This window comes from Panthera onca, chromosome B3, assembly GCF_046562875.1.
Source record: "Panthera onca isolate mPanOnc1 chromosome B3, mPanOnc1 haplotype 2, whole genome shotgun sequence".
Lineage (NCBI taxonomy): Eukaryota > Metazoa > Chordata > Mammalia > Carnivora > Felidae > Panthera > Panthera onca.
The window spans coordinates 109,377,866-109,397,412 of NC_138344.1; the positions used below are offsets into that span (position 1 = coordinate 109,377,866).

General features: G+C 35.4%; 1 protein-coding gene across 1 annotated transcript in view; it reads right to left on the reverse strand.

Moving 5' to 3' along the window:
- Positions 1 to 243: 243 nt before the first annotated feature.
- The window catches only part of SGPP1 (sphingosine-1-phosphate phosphatase 1), a 35,280-nt gene continuing 15,976 nt past the window's right edge, over positions 244 to 19,547 (reverse strand). The window contains exons 2-3 of the mRNA XM_060620005.3: positions 14,380 to 14,469; positions 244 to 2,670 (exon numbers count right to left, since the gene is read on the reverse strand). Of these exons, the coding sequence (XP_060475988.3) occupies positions 2,119 to 2,670; positions 14,380 to 14,469 (642 nt within the window). The 3' untranslated portion in view covers positions 244 to 2,118. The remainder of the gene's footprint in view (positions 2,671 to 14,379; positions 14,470 to 19,547) is intronic.

The window sequence follows — 19,547 nt, forward strand, 5'->3', positions numbered from 1 at the left end:
CTTAATATTATGAAACTTTTTACGAAAAGTACAATGTCAGAATGATCACAATTGGAGCCCAAAGTCAGTTTGAACCCTGAAGAATTTCTTTGATATCTTCTATTACTGAAAACAACTCTGGTTTTGAATAAGATGCTTCAGAGGAAAAGCCTGCTAGAATGAAAATCCTAAATATATTTTATAAATATCAGATAATACAGAGAACAAATGCAAAGAAGGTAAACAAAACAAAATACTCTTCAATTCTGAATTTGGCTTTTATTTTAAAATACATTTAGCATGGAGATACCATAGGACAGAAAATAATAAATCACAAAGAAATGGAGTATTTTCAAATACCTTTTAAGCTAGATATAAAAATTAATAAGATAGCATAGACCCAAATTATGGGAAGTAGTTCCTAAAATTCAATTCATTAAACACATTTTGAAAGAAAAGTTCTTTGCACATTTTCCAACGTACCGATATGTTCCTAAGTGCCTCGGTTTCGACTAACAGCTAAAGATCCCAAATTTAGTTGTTTTACTTAAAATTATCATATTCAATGTTGGTAAAAATTACCATGTCCCTAAATTCTCAATTGGAATTATAAAAATATGAGTTCAAATAGTTATGCTGTCCAAAATAGAAACATCTTAAGTGATACTTCTGGATAATCAGACAGATATTGCACTAAAGTCAGTAATTCCATACCTGATGCTCATTTATATGGAAAGTTAATTCTCTTAAGAAAAACTTACTACAAATAAACTTGATGTTAACCTAATTACAATTACACTTCAAAATATAAAGGCACAGACAGAAGAAAGAAATGTTTAATACCCAAATTTTCCACTGTGAAAATAATAAAAATTGAAAAAATAATAGGATCTAAAATACTGATACTTTCAGATTTTATAATTTACCTTAAGTAGCTAATAAATGGGTATTAAAAGTTAACACTGCTAAATCCAATCCTTTCCAAATAATTTAGAAAAACGGTTTGTTTATAAATTAAGTGTGTGCATTGTCCCATCTATAAATTTCAATTACATTTCCATTCATTGGAAGTATCTACCTGCAGTATAAACAATCAAGACAATGTACAAAAAATATATCTTGTTCCTAAAACTTACAATGCACAGAAAAATACCTACAAAAATGGAAATATTTATCCATTTAGCTACCCAATAAATTAGTGAGAAAGTTTAACCCATTCCACATTTCTTTCCAAACAAAGGCTAAAGAATTGAGGGTGGCTTGCTTCTAGCCCTGTTAAGTTTGACATGTATTTTTAAAACATTTGCCTGATTATATGTAACTTAAGATAAAGATAGTATCTTATTTTTGTATCACAGTATACATGGCATTTCTTAATTCAGCAACAGAAAGGCACAATTAGCAAGCAATAAAATTCAGTACCTGAATTATTAAACTGATGTCCAGAACAACTGCAAATAAAGTACATTCAACACAGTGTACAGAATTGAAAAAAAAAAAAAAACCCTAATTTTTCTGAAAATTTGGTCCATTAAAAATGCCTCCCATGCTCAACATCATGGGTAACATGAAAGGTGACGGCAGTGTAAAAAGAGGCAGTAAAACATTATGTGGTGGCATATGAATTCTGGTCTAGTAATTACGCAATTCAATTAGGAAATGGTTCCCATAGTAAATAAATGTTAAATATATCTGTTAATAACAACGTGCCTGTACTAAATCCAAATATACCGGCACACTGTTTGCATATTATTATTGATTTTATAATACAGCCCCACAGTTTAAAATAACTTAGGTATATTATTTCATATATAACATACATTAGATACATAATTGTACATTATGTATCTTAATATATATTATATATAACTCGAATTCATAACAGCATAAAACTCTCCAAACGTTACATGAACATTCTAAATGGATACTTATCATTTTCTCAGTGTTGAAATAGCTCAGCTCACCTAAAACAATATCTGGATGTGCAATGACAAAATGCACTGACTCTTACGAATTTACTTAAATAATTATTTAAGTTAAATTCCTGCAAAAGCCTAACTCTGATTTGGCTTTTAACTAGGATATATTTTTGGATATCAGTAACTGATACCCTCCTTTCTTATAAACAGTATTTTTGCATCAAGAGATACCAATAAAGAAAAATAGATAAGGAACCAAAAATGTGATAGAGAAACCAACCATCCCATAGGTAATATACCGATAAGGAAGTTCAACTTCCATGTGTTGTCTTGCTTTTCGAATATCATCACATGGTATACTGAAGATTTTACAGGCTAAAGGAATGGTGATCCTTTTCATTATATCTCTGACTATTAGTACAAATACCATCCCGATGAGGATCCGCAGTATGGCTTTTCCAAACATAGTCACGGTAATGGGGGGCAGAGCTAATGGTAGTATATCCAGAGAAGGATCTAACATTAGCCCCACGTTATGGCTAACATGAGATCCACATGCAATTCCAGCACCACTTCCTAGAATCTCAGCTGTGTCTCCTCGGGATGTACTCCAGGTGTCAAGAGTGAAAGAAAAGATCCCCAAGGCTAAATGAAGCCCGATGATGATTAATGGAGCATATTTGTGAGTTTGGTTGAAGTCGTCAATCAGGTCCACAAACGGATAGAAGATAGCTAAGATTAAAATGGTATATAGGAATCCGGCAATAATATCCTGGGAAAAGAGAAAAGTAAAGTTGTTCAGCATAACACTCTTTTTGACATTTAAAAACATAGATTTCACATTTTCAATGTTAATACAGATTCTTTAGATGTCACATTTTCAAACTTTACTGACCATATAATAAATACTAAACATTTAGTGATAATAAAAAGATTAATTTGATAATAATAATGAAAGTATTATGTTTTTGGGGCGCCTGGGTGGCCCACTCATTTGCACATCTGACTCTTGACTTCGGTTCAGGCCCAGATCTCATGGTTCATGTGATCAAGCCCTATGTCGGGCTCTGTGCTGACAGTGCACAGCTTGCTTGGGATTCTCTCTCTCCCTCTCTCTTTACCCCTTGCCTGCTTGTGCTCATGCATGTGCATGCATGCCCTCTCCCTCAAAATAAACATTTAAAAGTTATGTTTTCATAATTCTACCTTTTTATAAACTAACTACATATATACTATATAAGATTTATATTTAAATCCTTAACAATAAACTCTGCCTAAATTGTGTAGTTTTTTTTTACTTTTTAAAAAAATTATTTATTTTATTTAGGAGAGCGAGTGGGGGCACCTAGGTGGCTCAGTGGGTTAAGTGTCTGACTTCAGCTCAGGTCATGATCTCACAGTTTGTGAGTTCGAGCCCCGTGTCAGGCTCTGTGCAGACAGCTCAGAGCCTGGAGCCTGCTTCAGATTCTCTGTCTCCCTCTCTCTCTGCCCCTCCCTTGCTCACGCTCTGTCTCTGTCTCTCAAAAAATGAATAAACGTTAAAAAAAAAAATTTTTTTTTTAAAGGAGAGAGAATGCAAGCAGGGCAGGGGCAGAAAGAGATGTGGAGAGAGTGAATCCCTAGCAGGCTCTGCACCTGCAGTGTGGAGCCCAACGCAGCGCTGGAAACCCATGAACCATGAGATCATGACTTGAGCAGAAACCAAGAGTAAGACACTTAACCAACTGAGTCATCCAGGTGCCCCATGTGTAGTTTTGACTTCTGGGAAATTACACAGCTGACCCTTAAACAATGTGAGGATTGGGGTGGCCACCCCACATACAGTAAAAAAACTCATATATAACTTTGACTCCCCCAAAACTCAACTACTAATAGCCTACTACTGACCTGAAGCCTTACCAATAATAAACATCAACTAACACATATAATTAATGCTATACATGTTATATACTGTATTCTTACAGTAAAGTAAGAGAAATAAAAGAGTAAAGAGAAATAGAGTAAAGAGAAATAAAAATGTTAAGGAAATCATAAGAGAAAAGATTCAGTACTATAAAAAATCTGCATATAAGTAGACCCATGCAACTCAAATCCATGTTGTTAAAGGGTCAACTGTAGTTGCCTAATGTTTTTCTGTCTTAAAATTTTTATTAGGTAATAACTGATACATAGAAAAAGATACGTAGAGTGTATATGAAGTTATAAAATTCATATCTATGAAATCACTGCTGCAAAAAAGATAATAATATTACCAGTACTTTGAATCTTTTGTATGCTGTCTCCCAACTCTATCACTCTGTATCCTCCACAAAGGCAATTATAAACCTGAGTTTTGGCTGAATAAATACAGTAAAACCTTGGGTTGTGAATAACTTGTTCTACAAGTGTTCAAACATTTCTAATAAATTTTAATTTGATAAACGAGTGATGTCCTGCAATACAAGTAGTACATGATGCCGAATGTCACATGATCATAACTGAGCCAATGGTTTTTGAAATTCACTTTGATATACGAGTGCTTCAGATTACAAGCATGTTTCTGGAACAAATTATGCTCACAAACCAAGGTTCTACTGCACTTGTTAAAAGCTTTCATCACATATCTCCAAACAAACAAAAAATGATCTAGTTTTGCTTCTTTCTGAGCTTATAAAAATGTTATATAGTGCACAGTTCAAGATTCATTCCTTATATGTAGTTGTAGGTCATTTACTTTCCCAACTGTGTAATACTTCGCTGTGTAATACTTATTCATTCTTCCACCGGTGGTCATTTAAATTGTTCATAGGTTTTGGATTAGTTTATTGGCTATGGTTGAGCTTGAGTGCTTTCTTAATTAGTATCTCTTCTTAAACCAACCAGGAATATTATAACCAGTGCAACCATTTTTTTTGTTTCAATGTTGCCTGGTGTGGGCAAGAGTTTCCTAGAAACAGAATGGCAGAATCATAGGGTATGTGCATGTTCCATTTTATAAGATTAAAAATTTCCAAAATGTTCGTAAAAATTTACATCCCATCAGTTCTGCATTTCTTGATGTTTAAATTGCATTTTCCTGATTTTTTATAAGATTATGAGTTATTCCTTTTCTCTGTAATGTATATTTGTGTCTTTTTGTAACCATTCTTTTAGATTTTTTTTCTTGTTGATTTACATGATTTTTTTCATATGGTATTCATATATAAATCCTTTATCAATAAAATCTCTTATCAATAACATGTTCTGTAAACATCTTTTTTTGGATTTTGTAGCTTGCCTTTTCATTTTCTTTATGGCACCTTTTAGTGAAGAGAAGTTCTAAATTTAATGTAGTCATATTTATCATTGTATCTTGTTTAAGAAAGCCCTCTCTGCCACAAAATCATAAAGGTATACTATTCAAAAAGTTTTTAAGTTTGCCTTCCACATTTAAGACTTAAGTATATCCTCAAACTCTTGCCATTGTCCTCATTGTGCAGAAGTTCAATGACTTTGTCATGGATCAGTGAAGTTAACAGTACAAGGCACTGTTCTAAACTATGTAAAATTCTAAATCAGAATACTGTGGAATAGAAGAAGGGCTGAAGGTACAGACAATTCCTAAAGAGAGTAAGAACTGAATGTGCAGCTAAAAATTTTGAAGAATTTAAGTTCTTTAGCCACCACCTTCCTGGGAAGCGTATCACACTGTAGACACTCAAATATTTATTGGACGAATAAATGAATCCCTTACATGAATCTATTCTAACTAAATCTACTAAATTACTTGTAAGTGAATCTTTACTCTGTTTTCAACAATTACATTACAGGCATCATTAAAAAAAAAACATTTTAAAAATTTATTTCTATATAGAACAAGTTTTTCCTGATATTTTCCAATTCTAAAAATATGAAATGAGATTTAAAAGCAATTGTGTTCTCTTTATATAAGTGACTGCTTTCATAGTAGGTCGAAGAAAAATATAAGCAATTAACAAAATGTTTATCAAATTATGAACTAAAGCAGTATCACTTGTGTATTCAAACTTCTTAGAAGGCATATAAAGCATTTCATATCTGGCTTCTGCCTATCCTAACACTTCAATGCCAGGGGCCCCTGGCTGGCTCAGGCAGTAGAGCATATGACTCTTGATCTCGGAGTTCTAAGTTCGAGCCCCATGATGGGTATAGAGATTACTTAATAAAAAGAATCTTAGAAAACCAAAGGTTCACAACCTCTGTGCCCTTTAGAAGTCACTAAACAACTTTATAAATATTGATGCCTGGGCCAATCCTCAGAGATTCTGATTTAACTGAATTGAAGTGCGAGTAGGGCATCAATTTTTTTTTTTTAATGTATATTTATTTTTGAGAGAGAGAGAACAAGCAGTGGAGGGGCAGTGAGGGCGGGAGAAAGAGAATCCCAAGTAGGGTCCACACTGTCAGCACAGAGCCCAATGTGGGGCTTGAACTCAATGAACAGTGATCATGACCTAACCAACTGAGCCACCCAGGCACCCTGGGCATCAACTTCTTTCTAAAAAAAAAAAAAAAGAAAAGAAAAAAAAAGAAAGAAAAAAAAGAGCTCCCCAGAGGCATCTGAGTGGCTCCATCGGTTAAGTTTCGGCCTAGGTCATGATCTCACCATTCGTGTGAGTTTGAGCCCCATGTCGGGCTCTGTGCTGACAACTCAGAGCCTGGAGCCTGCTTCGGATTCTGTGTCTCTCTCTCTGCCCCCTCCTCCACTCACATTCTGTCTCTCAAAAATAAATAAAAATGTTAAAAAGTATTTTTTTTTTAAAAGATAAAAATTTTAAAAAAGCTCCCCAGTGATTCTGTTGTGCAGCTCCAGTTGAGGAACCACTGCATTACATATTTACATTACATATTACCTATTTAGACAGTGATCTCTCAAAAGCAAAGTCTTTATCTTATTTATACATATACCCAATGGCTGGCACACAGTAAGTAGGCAATAAATATTTGTTTAGTTAAACTGAGACAGAAATTCTTTAGATTCATCATATTGACTATATAATCCTGCTTGATAAGAACTCTGTATGAGAAACAGATGAAACATAATTTCTTCAGTTTAGGCTAAAGACATTTTCAGGGAATAACAGTTTCTACACTGAAAACACTGAAAATACTAAAAATGCCTTTTTTTCCCCTTTCAAGGAGTGTTCAAATTTAATAAAAATTTATGGTTACATTAGCCATTTTTTTTGTTTTATTTTATGTTATTTTAATGTTTATTTATTTATTTTGGGAGAGGAAGAGAGGGAGACAGAAAAGGCCAACCAGGCTCCATGCTGTCAGCACGGTGGGGCTTAAACCCACAAACCATGAGATCATGACCTGGGCCGAAATCACGAGTCGGACGGTTAAATGACTGAGCCACCCAGGTGCCCCTGGCCAGTTTTTAAATAAAGAAAACTGGACTAATGTCATAGACCTAAGCATTTAATCTGATGGATTAAAGGTGCTCAATATATTTTGTTGAAAAAAAATGAATATTCAGCATTAGGAATTATATACTGGAGTGAAAAACTAAATTTTCAAATTTTTTTAACATGAGGTCTTCCATGAAAACTCAGATACATACTAAAAGTTACCTAAGAATTCTCATTAATTGAATTTTACTGCAGTTACTCAAAGATTCCAAAAGTGACCCAAATTCTGACCACACTTGTGGATACGGAGACCTCAAATTATGACTGTCAGACCTCTATTCTTCATATTTCAGATCACTAATTTCCATAGAATTACACTTTTATGAGGGTATAGTCCTTTGGTTGCTATCCTACCCTTTCTTCCCTACGATGTAATTAAAGGCACAGATCTTGTGAAATAACTACAGAATTTTGGCTATCAGAATAGAAGCTGTTGCTTTATTTCTTATTTAAATTTCATGATAGGGCGCCTGGGTGGCTCAGTTCATTGAGCATCCGACTTTGGCTCAGGTCATGATCTCACAGTCTATGAGTTCACGCCTCAAATCCAGTTCACTGCTGTTAGCACACAGCCTGCTTTGGATCCTCTGTCCCCCTTTCCCTCTGTCCCTCCGTCCTGCATCTCAAAAATGTTTTATTTAACATTAAAAAAAATAAATTTCGTGATTGATTCAAAAACTTTCAGAATATGCTAATGTGGAAATGTCTGAGCCTTGTAATTCTCAGAATGTGTACCAAGTTAGAAGTTTTAAATGACAATTGATGTTATTTACATAAAACCATATATAATAAATTTACTGTAAAGTTAAGTGAAAGGAAGGGTTAATAGCTCTGAAGTTAGCTGGTTTTTTTACAGTTTTTTCTTACTATAGATATAAGTAGATGTTCATTCCTATAAAATGCTTATAGTACTTTATTTATTTTAATGTTTATTTATTTTTGAGACAGAGAGAGACAAAGCATAAACGGGGGAGGGTCAGAGAGAGAGGGAAACACAGAATCTGAAACAGGCTCCAAGTCCTGAGCTGTCAGCACAGAGCCCGACGTGGAGCTCAAACTCATGGACCATGAGATCATGACCTGAGCCGAAGTCGGAGGCTTAACCGACTGAGCCACCCAGGTGCCCGCTTATAGTACTTTAGAAAATGAAAAACTTAACCAGTTAAATGACTTTTAAAGACATTCCTACATTTGACCACTTTTTAAAGTTTTTTTCATGTTTATTTCTTTATTGGGATTTAGAATACCAAGCAGGCTCTGCACTGTCAGCACAGAGTCCAATGTGGGGCTTGATCTCAAGAAGTGTGAGATCTTGACCCAAGCCGAAATTGAGTCGGACGCCTAACCAGATGAGCCACCCAGGCACCCCCTATTTTTTTTAAGTTTTAATTTATTCTTTATTTAAGTAATCTCTACACCCAAAATGGGGCTTGAACTCACAACCCTGAGATCAAGAGTAACACTTCTCTGAGCCAGCCAGGTGCCCCTACATTTGATCACGTTAAGAATTCTTAAAAATAATTCAAAACAATTATAATTCCAGAAATATATTTCGGTATGACACAAAATATCCAAAATTTGTTGTCCTCAATTTTTTTTGTAGAGCTCCATGAATATTAAACTAGATTGTTTCAAGACTCTATACAAATTTACCTCCCTTTCTGATTATTAGTTATTTATATTATCCTGAATAGTGAGGGCAAACTGAGGCACCTAGGTGTCTCAGTTGGTTAAGCATCTGACTCTTGGTTTGGGCTCAGATCATGATCTCGTAGTTCATGAGTTCGAGCCCCATGTCGGGCTCTCCTGTCAGTGCAGAGCCCGCTTTGGATTCTCTCTCTCTGCCCCTCCCCTGCTTGCTCTCTCTCAAAATAAATAAATAAACTTAAAAAAATAGTAAGGGCAAACTGAACTTCCAAGCAACAGAACCAGAAGGAAGGAAGGAATTAATTCAGGGCATAAACATGCTAGCTATCACTGTGATATCAATTTAATGTATGACATTAAAATGTATACTAAGTGGTTTTAAGCATTACAGCACAAAGTATGTAATAAAGGAAAGTTAATGTTAAAGGTAGCAAAAACAACTTAAATTAGCAAATTAAAAAAAAAAACCTTAGCACATAATTTTAGATACTAATCACAGATAACTTAATATTCCCTCAAAGTTAATAGATAATTACACATTTGAATGGAATATTCAAGGTTATCAAATTTATGGAAGGAAGAAGGTATCAAGTACCATAAATTCAACACAGATTTATTACATATTAAGTCTAAACTTTTATCCTTTTCATTTCTTCCGATCAGGAAATAGACCTAGAGAGGCTGCTGATTTGCTGAGATTAGAATTCCAGGCTCCTATGATATCCTAGTGAGTTGCTGGAGTGTTTTCAATTATAATATTTTATTTTATTTTATGTTGAGAGAGAGAGTACACGCACAAATGGGGGAGAGGGGCAGAGGCAGAGAGAGAGAATCTTCATGAGATCGAGAGAATCGACATGGGGGCTCGATCCCATGACCCTGGGATCGTGACCTGAGCCAAAATCAAGAGTTGGACGCTCAACCGACTGAGCCACCAGGCACCTCAATTATAACATATTTTAGGTGTCCTGCTTCTTATTTCAATATGCTAGTACACTACTATAAGTGCACTGTTAAGGACAGATTTTGGAATATTTACCTTTAATTAAAATTCAGATTTAATACGCGATCATTATAGGAAAACTAGTAAATACAAATAATAACAAGTAGGTGGTGGTGTTTTTTTTTTTTTTTTTTACATTTTATTCATTTTTGAGCGACAGAGACAGAGTGTGAGCAGGGGAGAGGTAGAGAGAAAGGAAGACGCAGAATCTGAAGCAGGCTTCAGGCTCTGAGCTGTCAGCACAGAGCCTAATGCAGAGCTTGAAAGACAATCATGAGATCATGACCTGAGCCAAAGTTGGACGCTTAACTGACTGAGTCACCCAGGTGCCCCAATAAGCAGTTATTACCCAGGTACAGTTACTATTAAAACTCTCAATGTTTATTGCTCTAGATCTTTCTCTCTAACATGTTTTTGGATTTTGGGGGTTTTTTGTGTGTGTATATGGTTGGTTTGATTTTATTTCTTCTTATAAAAATGGGTTTGAGGTGTACTTACTACTTTATAATCTCATAATATCTTTCTAAAAAGACTTTACACATATAGACACATAAAATTGTTTGGAAAATTTTGGGTACATGGATTTACAATATATTCATAATTTTACTAATACAGAAACAAAACAGTAGTTTGACAAGTACCCAGTCCAGTAACTTAAAAAATGGCCTGTGGTTTTATGAATTTAATATTTTTTAAGTTTATTTATTTAGAGAGAGAGACTGCATCCACACACGTGAGCCAGGGAAGGTCAGGGAAAGGGAGGAGAGAATCCCAAGCAGGCTCCATACTGTCAGCACAGAGCCTGATGGGGGGCTCAATTCCAAGAACCATGAGATCACGACCTGAGCTGAAACCAAGAGTGGGACACTTAACCGACTGAGCTACCCAGGCACCCCATGAGTTTAAATTTTGAGAGCTAGGTTTATAACAAATAAATAGATGTAGTAACTCCTCTATACTTTTCTTGGAAGTAAGAAAATCAATTTAGGAAAGTAGGCAGATGTTGAAAATAAACTAAGCTGTTGCTCTTTGTGTTGTAACAAAAACATACAGAATTTATGGAAAATACTGAATGAAGTGTTCATTAAAAATCATTTAGAATAAATGATAAATAACACAAGAAGCCTCTTCTTGTGTTAATGAAGACATCCACTTAATAATAATAGGTATCTAAGCACCTATTAGCAATTTGCAGGGCATACACTGCCTATAGCTCCATACTATTTGCACAATAAATAGTAAAGATACAAACTATGATCAAGAAAATAGTTAAAAGGGCACATCAAGCATCAGACTCCTGATTTCAGCTCAGGTCATAATCTCAAGTTTCATGAGATCAAGCCCCACGAAGAGCTCTGTGCTGACAGCATGGAGCCTGCTTGTGATTCTCTCCCTCTCTTTCTGCCCCCCACCCCTCTCCCTCCCTCCCTCCCTCTCTCTCTCTCAAAATAAATAAATAGAAAATAATTCAAAATGAAGGTAATTACTGAAATATTAAAATATAGGAAAAAGTGAAAATTGTGGGAATATATTAGATCCATAATGTAAGAAAGGGAGGGATTCATTATAGGTATAGTTTCATCCATCAACTATCAAATAATAAGCAATGTATTTCTTATTAGGAATAATTGTGGTTATAACACAGGATCATAGTTTGTAACGTCTGCAAATTACTCATGATTTTACTTTTAAAAAGAAATAAAATAAAAAATAAAAGGAAAACAAAAATTTGTAATACTACACACAATAAAATTCAGTAGCTAGTCTGAATAAAATTGATGAAACATTCTATGGGACAAGAAGGTTTTTGAATAAAGGACTAGGATTATCAGACTCATGATTTGAAAAATAATACATCAATATTGTTTTTAGGTCAGCTGATTCAAAAACAGAAGTCCAGTATATAAAAACTGAACTGAACTCAGCTTGAATGTTTGATCAATCCACTAAACATGTTTTTAAAGAACACATCTTTTATTATTTTTAATTTTTTTTTAATTTTTTAAGTTTATTTATTCATTTTGAGAGAGATAGGTAGAGCAAGCAGAGGAGGGGCAGAGAGAGAGGGAGAGAGAGAATTCCAAGCAGGCTCTGTCCTGTCAGCATGGAGCCCGATGTGAGGCTTGAACTCATGAACTGTGAGATCATGACCTGAGCTGAAACCAAGAGTCAGACACTTAACCAACTGAGCCACCCAGGAGCCCCAAAAACCCATCTTTTAGAAAGTATATTAAATATAATCAGATTCTTATTCCCCTTTTTATTATGATAATGAACCTAAGGGTAATATCTAATAGCCTTATCTTCCAGAAATATCAGGGATCCATTTTTTATCACTCAAAGATACATAACCATTTGGTAAATTTTTAGGAGCAATATTACTAACTTTTGTAGTTGGAAGAGAATCATTAACAAGGCACAGAAATGGATAACATTTTCTTGTGACAAATGCTAGATATGATATAAAAATCGGATACTGGGGGCGCCTGGGTGGCTCAGTCAGTTAAGCGTCCAACTTCAGCTCAGGTCATGATCTCACAGTTTGTGAGTTCAAGCCCCGCGTCGGGCTCTGTGCTGACAGCTCAGAGCCTGGAGCCTCCTTCGAATTCTGTGTCTCCCTCTCTCTTCCCCTCCCCTGCTCACGCTCTTTCTTTCTCTGTCTCTCAAAAAATAAATAAATGCTAAAAAAAAAAAAAAAAAAAATGTTTTTTAAATGATACTGAGGCTTATAAAATTAGTAGAGATTAATCAGAAAGGAAATTATATGTAAATTCACAATTTGTATTAATACAATTAATTATAAAAAGTTGAACACAAATAATTTGCTTATTAAAATAGTATTTGGGACTTGTGGAAATTTACTAGTGAAGGGGCAGCTACTGGAGGCAAGCAATCCAAGTTAAGAAATAGAGGGGCGCCTGGGTGGCTCAGTCGGTTAAGCGTCTGACTTTGGCTCAGGTCACGATCTCGCGGTCCGTGAGTTCAAGCCCCGCGTCGGGCTCTGGGCTGATGGCTCAGAGCCTGGAGCCTGCTTCCGATTCTGTGTCTCCCTCTCTCTCTGCCCCTCCCCCGTTCATGCTCTGTCTCTCTCTGTCTCAAAAATAAATAAAAAACATTTAAAAAAATTAAAAAAAAAAAAAGAAAGAAATAGAAACCCAATATTTCTACAGCTATGAAACAAGCCAATTAGATACTTTCATGAGTAGAAAATTCTAAAACTGTTAAATTGTTGCAAAGGACAAGAAAAATTTGATATAGCCAGTTATAAATTTTTTGATCACATGAATTAGTTCATATTTCTCCACTTTTTTCTGATCCTTTATCTACTAAATACATAATACGTTCATAGAGTGCAGTAAGAGACACTACACTAGATGCAAGGGATAGTGAGGGAACATAAGAGTTACTTTTCTTATGTTGCTTATTTTCTAGTGGGGGAAAGATAAGGAAAAAAGAAGTTGTAGTTGTGCCAGAATTATGCTCAAGATGCTCTGGGAGAAAGGTCATCTAGCCAGTCTAGAGAAAGGCAAGATGGGGAATGTAACAAGGCTTTTAGGAGATAAGAACACTTTTTGTGAATCCTGAAGAATGGATAGTTAGCTAGACAAAGGGAAAAGGGTATTCCAAGCAGAAGTTACAACTTTCCTAAAGGTATCGAGGTAAGAGACACTAATTACATTCGAGGAAACAAGTCATTCAGTATGGCGTCATGTTTGTGCTTTGGAAGTAAACTACAACAGAAGGCTAGACACCGTATGGGATGTGGTCAGACTGGAAGTAGGGCTACTAATTCAGAAGCTGTTACAGTCCTCTGGTGATGAGATGGTGCAAGCTAGAATGTCAATGGGAAGGGGAGAAAGGGAGGTGAGTAGTTGTGGCTAAAGAGTAGAGGGTCCCTGTGCTGGTGCTTTTTAAACTGAATAGCATTCTTAAAATAAAGTAACTGTTGGAAGCCCTAAAGTACCGTTGGGGAAAAGAAGAAAACTAGAGTTTAATATGTAAATACAAGTGGCACCAGGATGGGTTAAGTTCATGTTGTTTCTAGTCAGTGGGTGTTCACTACTGAGTAGAGCTCGCATTGATGTCTATATTCACATTGCTGCTTTGACTCTGGTGGAGAGGCACAAAAGACCATAAGAAGGAAAATCAAATGGAGACTGGAAGACGGGAGAAACCTTATTCCTTATCCTGAACATAATACTTGGTTATTTGTGATTGTTGGGAACGGTTTCTAAAAAATACAATTACTACATCAAATGCTCACAAAACAATATGTTAATATATATATTTTTGCAAAACAAAGAAGATTTACAGTAATATTTTCTCAGGTTTCTTGTAAGTTTGAAAATGATTAAAAACTATAAAATAGCCTGTCATTTTCAGAGAAAAATAAAGCACTATGAACACAAATTTTCCTTACCAGAATGGAGTGCATTCCCATGTAAATTCTACTTAGGCAAACTAGAGAACACCAGCAGGGAATAAGAATCAGTCCACATAGAAGAGGATACTAAAGGGGAAAAAAAAGTAAAATGGGTTATATAAATTAGGTTAAATATAAACAAGGAAATAAAAAACATATCACTATACCACAGAACTCCACAAAAACAAGAACTATGTGTTTTTACTCCCCATTGTATTCCTAGCACCTAACACTAAGCATGGCACATAGCTGACATTTAAGAAAAAGTTTTGCATGATTTTAACTTTTGCATAATTGAACAAATGAATGAAATCTGGTGTTTCTACAACTCTTCATTGTGAAAACTGGCTCATTTTCATTTCTACGGTAAAGACTTAATCACCAGCATGCTGCAGAGGAAGAAAAATAGGGAGAAGACATATTTTTCATGTGGCTCCAAAATGAAATACCTCTGGAATAGTGCTTGACTCTGATCCCTGTAAGTGTCCTTCATTTCCCTGCGAAGAAAAACTGAGCAGTGTCTCCCTCTCAGTTCCATCAGTGACTGCTACTTGTAGTTTCTGTTGTTATTTCACCATCTTCTATTCAATATTCAACAACTTGTCATTTGTTTTCCACTTCTGCCCCTCCACTAAAATTTCAAATGGTAACTTTTCTGAGAAAAATCTTGGGGGGATACTGGGATCAGAAAGTCTTAAAAAGGGAAAACAATAAAATACAGACAACTCTTGGTATCAAGGGCACTAATGTTAAGAGTCGGCTTTGAATCTCCTTATATTAGAGGGAAGGAGCAAACAATGGATGGCCATGGTGGCAAGTTTGTGAAGGAAGAAGGAGGGGGGCACATCTGAAGCAGTAACACCCTATAACTGGAAATTTCTCCATAAAATTGAAGCTAACGCGGTTCAATCCAATAGGAAATGGTTCAATAACAAGTGGGGTTGAAAGAAGGGAATTAATTAAGACTGCAAGAAGACTGGTAAAGATTTGGTACGTACTTGTTTTGATTTGACTTCTCTACTGCATTTGACATAGCCACCACTTCCCTGAAAGTCTAAACACCCTTGATATCTACAGTATCACATTCTCCTGGTTCCTCTTTCACCATCTTTGGTTTTTTCGGTGTTTCCCACACAAGAGCGTATCTTTCTGTTCCTGTTCCTTGAACACTAGCATAAATACATACATACATACATACATACATACATACATACATACATATGGATTTTGCCCTCAGTACTTATTGGTAGTCTCTGCTTTTCTTATTTTTTAACTACTACTTTGCAAGCTGAAGACCTATCTGTTTCCTTGGGTTAAGAACCATACAGCCATCTCCTGCATGTGTCTTCACCTTGAGGTCTCTATGGAGTTAAACTCACTATACTTCAAACCAATGTCATCATCCTACCACCCAAACTTGTTCCCCCTCTCATAGTCTCTATTTCACTTGGAAACTTCATAATATACATAATAAACTTAAATGAGAAACATGAATTATCCTTGATTCTTTCCTTACCTTTCATATTCAACAAATAATCAAGTCTTGCTGATTTTACTTTCTAAATATTTCTTGATTCTATCATCTCTTCTCCACTCTACTTAAACTGCCCTTATTCAGATCCTCCTAGTTTCTTTTCTAGGCTCTACCTACTCCAGCCATTCTTCCACATGCATGAGGAACTTGGTTGATGGGGCAGACAGACATGTAACTATATAATGAGGTAAGTGCTATGACAGTATACTAAAAATTCAGATGGAGTCTAAGGGATGAGCACTTAACTTAAAGATGTTAGCAAAGTCATTCAGATAAAGTTAAGGTCCAAGTTGTCCTGAGAAATAAGTAGGATTTCACCTTTAGAAAAAAGGAGTACAGGGCAAAAAAGATAAAAAGCATCACAGTAGGAACACTGTGAGCAAAGGCTTATAGGCAAGAAATTGTAAGCAGTATGATTTTCTAGAAGAATAAGCTTATGCTTTTGCTGAGGGGAAGGCACTAAATAGTAAACACAAAATATGCAAATTATATGATATTTAAATATATATAAATTATATATTATAGGAAATATATTAATAACATAATAAAATGTGTTCATTACGTTGGAGAAATAAAAGGAGAACAGGTGTCGAAACATTAATGTTCATCAAATATTCCTTATGCTCCTCTACATTTTCAGGTTCTCTTGAAGTTAGATTGGGACCATGTGATTAGTTTGGCCAATGAGCTGTGATGAAAGTGACTTATGCCACTTTCAATCATTCTGTGATCTCTCTCTTCCCTATTTATGCCACATGCTGAGATGGATCACAAGACAGGCAAACTGCCATCAGCCTCAGTCCCTGAAGTCCGGATGGTTTCACTGGTGAATTTTACCAGATATTTAATATCAATCTTTCTCAAGCTCTTCCCCTTGATTTCAGCTCAGGTCATGATCTCACTTTGTGAGTTTGAGCCCCTCATTGGGCTCTGTGCTGACAGCTCAGAGCCTGGAGCCTCCTTCAGATTCTGTCTCCCTCTCTCTCTGCCCCTACCCTACTCTACCCTGCTCTCACTCTGTCTGTCTCCCTCTCTCTCAAAAATAAACATTAAAAAAAATTTTTTTAAATAAATAACATTAATATACACTTTCTAAAACAAAGTAACTAAATTGTATAGAAATATAAAAACCTCCCCCCACCCCCAAACAAATAAATAAACTTTAAATAAATAGGCAAGCAAGCAAGCAGGCTCCATGCTGCCAGCCAGGCTCGAACTCATGAAACTGTGAGATCATGACCTGAGCCAAAACCAAGAGTCCGATGCTTAACCAACAGACAGGCCAATGCCTAACCAACAGAGCCACCCAGGCACCTCAATAAATAAAAATTTTTAAAAATATATTATACACTGGGGGGTGGAAGGGGAAAATATTACACACCATGACCAAGTGGGATCTATCACAGAAATGCAAGGGTGGTTCAACAAAGAAAAAATCAATGTAATATACTGTATTAATAGAACTAAGAAAAAAATATACATGATCATCCGTAAAAAACTAGGAAAGAAGGGAATTTCTTCAACATGATAAAGTCCATTTATGAACTACCTACAGCTAACATACTCAATGGTGAAAAAGTAAAAGGTTTCCCAAGATTAGAAACAAGACAAAAAATTCCTGATTCCCTCTTTGGAAACCAGAGTAGAAACAACAGAAACTTAGTAAATTCAGTCTTCCAGGCAGTTTCCAATTCATTACTTTATTCCAATTCCAATCTGTCAAAGAATTTTTTTACCTAATTGTCTCTTGGATAATCTAGCCCTACTTGCTACAAGGCCCGAGAGAATTTCTCCAGTTGTCTAATATGGATTCTGTGGAGATTTGTTTTTTAAGAAATCCCTATTCAAATCTCCAGGGTTGGGAGCAAATCTAGTCTGGGGCGGCAATAGCTCTTCCTGAGCTGCTTTAGCACTTGGGACAGTAAGTGGAATGGGAGCAATTAAATACAGTAATTTTCAAAATGCAAAAGACATTGTCATGGGAAACTCAAGTTGTCTTCCCCACATTGGCAAATTTAGCAATTCTATAAAAGTCCGTAAGAGCCCTCGTTTCTATTTTTAAAAAAGTCATCTTCCTCTTTCTCTTTGTGATAACAATCTAACCAACCTTTCTCTCACTTCTGATAGACACATATTTGTTGTTCTGTCCTTCCCTTGACTGTCACTCTCTACCCCTAATTCCTACCCAACCCAATCCTTTATTTCTGACAAATAAACTGTCTGGATTTTTTAAAAGCCAAAAGTGACGTTAGAACAAATACATGTCAATTTGTTCTTTACTGAAGGGTTAGTAGATTAAATAATTTTACTGAACATAAAACTTACTATGTACCAGGCACTATCCTAAGAGCTTTATAAATATTAGCTCATTTAATCATCAGAACAACCCTATGAGGTAGGTATTCTAATTTAAAGGAAACTGAGGAAAAAAGAGGTCTAAGATTAAATAGGTATTAAGGTATGGAGCTGAGATTCAAACATTGAGAGTCTAATTCCGAAGTCTAAGCTCTTAACCACTATTTACTAAGCTGTCCTTCATGTATGAAGTGTGTTGTTTAATTCCTTGTATCCCTAGGATAAAGCAGATTATCACTGAGATATTTTTTATGTAGGTTTTTCTTAGAATGGAGGCTAGGTACAAACTTTACTTACTTAGAGGCAAAAGGGATATTGAAGACATTAATTCCACCACCCTCTCCTCTCTTTACAGATAAAGAAACAGATGCAGAGATGCCAAATAACATTTAGTATTATATTCCAGTGGTCTATTCTGATGTCTTCCAATTTACTGTGCTTGTTACTTTACACTTTTATCACTATACAAATAGTAATTTTAAGTTTGGTAGTGGTTCCTAGCTTCTATTTTTCTTTCTCTCTCTCTTTTTTTTTTGGGGGGGGGGGGGACTGTTGAGCTTTATCTGCTAAATTTATGTTATTTCCTCTTATAAAAAGGTTTTTTCTTAAATCTTTAGGTCTTACCAAAAAAGCTGAAAGAAGGGGCGCCTGGGTGGCTCAGTTGGTTAAGCATCTGACTTCGGCTAGGTCATGATCTCACAGTTCATGAGTTTGAGCCCCAGGTCAGGTTCATGAGTTTGAGCCCCAGCTGTGCTGACAGCTCAGAGCCTGGAACCTGCTTTGGATTATGTGTCTCCCCTTCTTTCTGCCTCTCCCCGTCTTTCCCTCTCTCTCAAAATAAATAAATAAATAAGCAAACAAACATTAAAAAAATACTTTAAAAAAAAAGCTGAAACACAAGTCCTTCATGTTATTTTCAAATTAATAAAAATTTACCAAACTGAAACAGATCACATGACCTCCTAGACGCTTTTAATTTCATACCACTATCTAATCTTTTCATTGCACAGTCTATTACAAGAACACTTATCTAAACATTTCCTTCAGTTATTATACCAAACAGCTCTATTCTTACTGATACACTTTCCTTAACTATCACACATAATCAGAATTATTTTTTATATTGTGGCATTTGTCATTTACATTCATTGAAGTTAGAAAAAAAAAGTCAATAAAATGACTTGCCATTAAAGCAATTACAAGAACTGTCTTCAACAGAATTTAAAATTTTCAGAGTAATTTAAATATGGGACAAAGGCAGGCACCAGAAAAAAAT